The sequence below is a fragment of the Gavialis gangeticus genome, unplaced genomic scaffold (genome assembly GCF_001723915.1).
Source record: "Gavialis gangeticus isolate Ggan-Ray unplaced genomic scaffold, GavGan_comp1, whole genome shotgun sequence".
Classification (NCBI taxonomy): Eukaryota; Metazoa; Chordata; order Crocodylia; family Gavialidae; genus Gavialis; species Gavialis gangeticus.
In genome coordinates, this window is record NW_017729031.1 from 579,165 (window position 1) to 583,686 (window position 4,522).

At 40.8% G+C, this 4,522-nt stretch overlaps 1 protein-coding gene across 2 annotated transcripts in view; it reads left to right on the forward strand.

The window, feature by feature from the left end:
- WDSUB1 (WD repeat, sterile alpha motif and U-box domain containing 1) overlaps positions 1–4,522 on the forward strand; it is a 94,323-nt gene that overhangs the window by 22,500 nt on the left and 67,301 nt on the right. For both annotated transcript variants that reach the window (XM_019522352.1, XM_019522353.1), the window contains exon 3: positions 2,518–2,702. In XM_019522352.1, coding sequence (XP_019377897.1) covers positions 2,518–2,702 — 185 coding nt within the window. The remainder of the gene's footprint in view (positions 1–2,517; positions 2,703–4,522) is intronic.

Consider the following 4,522-nt stretch of genomic DNA (forward strand, 5'->3'; position numbering starts at 1 on the left):
CCCCCCCCCCCCCCAATCATACTCGGGCCTGACCATGCCCTGTTCTTCAGCTTAGTTTCTCTCCTGCTGAGAGCTTGCTCTGGCACCCCCACGGCTTTTGGCCTGAGCCACTGCAGGGATGTGTGTGCATTTCTTGAGTCAAAAGTAAATGTCTGTTCACTTGCAGATTGGTTCAATCTGTGTAGGTTAGACTAACCTGCAAGGATTGAATCAATACAGGCTTCTGTTTTCTTGATGTCTGTCCCTAGCCTTACTCACTACTGCTAGTTTGTCCACCCCAAGTGCTGTGTCAAGAGCAGCTCAGTGTGCTTGAGGTCCACTGCCACTGGGGACAACATGCTGAGCGTGGGGATGGTAGAAAACACTAGAGGGCTGTTTCTGAAATCCTGCCCCTCTCTCTCTCTCTCTCTCTTTCTCAGATTAGGTTCCTATGATCAACCATAAGTCACCAGCCTACGTGAAGCTGGTATTCATAACCCCAAACTCCCTCATTTTATCCAGTGACTGTTTAATGCAAAATACATAATCAGTCCTTGGAGCAGGGATTGGACTGTGCTCAGGTGAATGCCATTGTTACTGGGCTGTAGAATCATGCTGTCTCTTTTTGCTTTCTCCTGGCTCTATGAATCTTGAGTTTCTTTTTTCTTTTTTTTTTTTTTTTTCAGTGGTGGAACTTCATTAGGAGGGGTGGAGAGTGTCACCATCATAGCTTGGCCTATACTGTTGTGGCTAGGATATTCTTTGGGAAGATGGGAGGCACAGCTTTGAATCCCTTAAGGTTTAGGAGAACCTAGAATCCAGATGTCACACTTCCTTCAGTACTTTACTAATCGCCTTGCATAAAAGATAATACCACTAGCCAGCCACCAACTGTACCACCACTACTGCCACCACCACCACCAGCTGTAGCTTCACCTCCCGCCATACTTTTGATTGCAGATACTTGTGATTGCTGTGGTTTGTACTGACTTCAGTGCTCTCCATGTGTGTTAAGCATATCTGAGTATTCTTGAATCAAGGCCCTCCTGATTTGGGCCTATGAACGTGTAGGTTGTGGCTTTGGCAGGAGATAAGTGCAGAGTCTGGCTCCATAGCATTAAAGGTTGCAAAGGAAGCAGAAAAATCTTAAAACAACTATTTATAAATAGATTTCTTGTTTTTAGTGTTCCTAATTTCACAAAGTTTGGTGAAGGTACTATTTAATTGGTAGGTATTTTTCTTTGTGATGGAAGGGTGTCCCAGTTTTAGCTACACTGAGAGAAATTAATGGTATGTCTAAAAAGGGGAAGGCAGTGTGTTTTTTTTTTTTTGGTTTTCATGATGCTTCAGTTAAAGATGTAATGCAGAAAAAAGTGTCTTTTAGGTAAGATTAGCTCAGTGCATATACCATGTCTGTGGTTAGAGAGAAGCAACATTTTATTTATGAATTTTTACTTATAAAACCACAAAAGATGGTTAATCCTGGGAACCTCTGGCTACAATTGAAAGTGCTACCAACAAAAAAGAACCAGCAGCTGTTCCATAAAACATAATGATAGCAGAATAAATCATGCTGCAGAGCTCTTACCTGGTAGAAATGTTGCTTATGGCCTCTGGTTTTTCTTGGCGCCTCAGCTGTGCACAAGTGTGCTCAATTTAAAACCCACTGAAAGCAACAGGACACTTCTTTGACTTCACTGAGCTCTGGGGTGAGCCACTGAACGCAGTCATTGGATGGGACTTTGCTAACTAAATGGGCAACTACTTGTCTGACATTAGAATGAAGGTAAATCTCATATCTCCCTAGCAAGTAAGTTTAACATGGGTATTTTAACTCAGTTCTTCAAACTGGTCCATAGCTAAAATTTGGCATATACAAAATCTCAACCCAAGAGCAATTTAAAAAAAACTTTCGAGTGACTGGTAGGAAAAACAGTCATTTGTGTTTCTTGTGTTCCTCTGGTACAAAAAATAACTTTGTGTGTTATAAACCAGAAAATATTAGTCAGACTACAGCATATCATATGGAACTAATGCTTGTGATTTTTTGTGTGTGTGTGTGGAGGGGGTGTAAAACCCAGACCAGAAAGAATGAGAGAGGGATTTTAAATATAATTTTTGTTTGTGTCCCTTTTAAGTCTGTCCCTAATTGTCTGTTCTGACAATTGCATGTTCATCTTTTGAGTTATAATTTGTTCAGTACTCAGTTCTTTGGAATACTAAATACATGTGGGTGGGCTTCAGCTTGGGGTATATATTATTACTGAATAAAAATGTTGCCTTGGGGTGACAATTCCCATTCTTCTCCTATGGTCAGAAGACAAATTCCTGTGCATATTTTACACATGCTTATTTTGCATTTGTTTGCACCTTTTTATGTTTGCATCTTTCTCTTTATAAAATAATGCTTTTTAAATTCCACATTTAAAAATAGTTCAGTTTACTGATCTTGCACTATATCACACTAGAGCTGAAGACGAAAATTTCAGAATATTACAATTTCTAAATTCAAATCCCTTTTTTCTCTTTGCTCCTCAGATCTGGGAGTGTGAAGGATGGTTCCTTGGTAGCCTGTGCATTTGCTCCAAATGGAAATTTCTTTGTCACTGGATCATCGTGTGGAGATTTAACTATTTGGGATGATAAAATGAGATGCTTGTATAATGAGAAAGCACATGATCTTGGAGTCACCTGCTGTGATTTTTCTTCACTGTCAGTTTCTGGTTAGTTAATTTACTGTCTAAAATAACTCCTTTTATATATTTTTTTTAACCTCCAGCTTTTGTTTTTATTCATGGTTTTTTTTCATTCCTGTCCAGTCAAGCTAATAATAACTAGTAGAGTTCTTGAAGTTTCAAAATACTCTTCATATCTACCCGCCCCACCGTTGCCCTTGTTCTGAAGTTGAAGATGAATAATTGTTTAGGTAACTAATAAATTGTCCAGCATAATTATAAGTTCATTCAGTGGCTGATTTTTTTTTTTTTCTTTTTTCCCCAGTTGAATCAGGATTTGAAAAAATATACTAGTTGAAGAATTATTAAACCTGCTAGCCACTGATAAAGTCATTGCTCTTCCACCATCACATTTCCAGATTAGTGGGGAGCCTTGTAGGCCAGATGAAATGGTTCTGAATGCCAGAAGTGGCCTGTGAGCAAGAGGTTGAGCATTACTGTATTACAGCTGTTGTTTCAGTGTTCTGATATAGTTATGCAGACACCACTATGTCAGGTTTATGTGGGTCATGGTTTTCGAGCTTTTTTTTAAAGCAACCATGAGGAGAGTAGAAATTGTTTGTTTTTTGTAATGTTGTCTGAGATTCTGACTTAATCTCATCATTTCTGGAATTAAAGGATTAGGCCTGAGCTCATAGTATATAGGGCTTAGTCCAGCTCCAAGAAAGGTAATACTAGATTTGGTTTTCATTCAGTTAATGTTTGGGAGGTTATCCAGACTTGTAGTTCTAGGTTTGGACTTAAAATTATATGGAAATAGGTAAGTAAAATAAGTTTCTGGCTGTTGTAGTTCTATTTCTTAGGGCCATACATTTACAAGGGAAAGCATTTCACACGTTTGAAGCAAGCAGATTTTTCAGATCCTTCATGACACCTGAGTTTACTGTATGACTTGAGAGACTGAGTTGATGTGTAGCCAAAGTACTGAACTTTTTGAGGGTAACAGTATTTACCCAGCTAACAGAAATACAAATGAATTGGCATCCTGAATGTGAAAGATGAGAAATGAAGGCCATGCAGCCCTCTAATTTACAAATGTTGTCAGGTTGAAATGGAGACGAAGATAGGTAGACTGTTTTGTTGGTTTAGAAATGGTGTTTAAAGGTCTGTTTATTGGGAATTGGCTTATAGGTATAAATATATGCATTATAAGGGTTCAAGATGGGCAGCAGGGTTTAACTGAATTTCTAAGTGCTTGGGACGCACACACACGCACACACACGCACAGCCTTGAAAGCAGACAGGCTGTCTGACACAGCAAGGCCAATGGATGGACACAGCCTGAGAATTGGAGGGTCATATACTATACTGTCTAACACAACAAGGCCAACAAGCCTGGGAACCAAGGGAGTATGTACCATACTGCCCATAACACGAGTTAAGTGTTACCAGCTAACGAGGCCCCAGAAGGGGGGGGCCCGAGTCCCGGTTTTTGGGGAGCAGACCAAATTAGGAAAAGGCCCGGAAGGCTGTGTGGGCATGTGACCACAGAGAGGCAACCAACCGGAGATAGCCACAGATGAAGAGTCATCAGGCATCATCAAGAGGGGAGGAGAATACAAAAGCAGAGACTTGAGATTAACAAAGGGGTCCCTCCTTTGTTTCCTTTCTGTCTCTCTCTTTGTCTCATCCCTGCCATCTCTCCTCTTCCTCCTTCACGAAAGGGGACCCCATCCCCTGGGAAGGGTCCCCAAGGGCACACGACTAGCCCATCTTGTGCACCCAATAGAAGGGAGGGGCCATCACCAGTGAGGATTATACTGCGGTTGCTTGGGGATAGTTTCATAGTTTCTAGGGTCGGAAGGGAC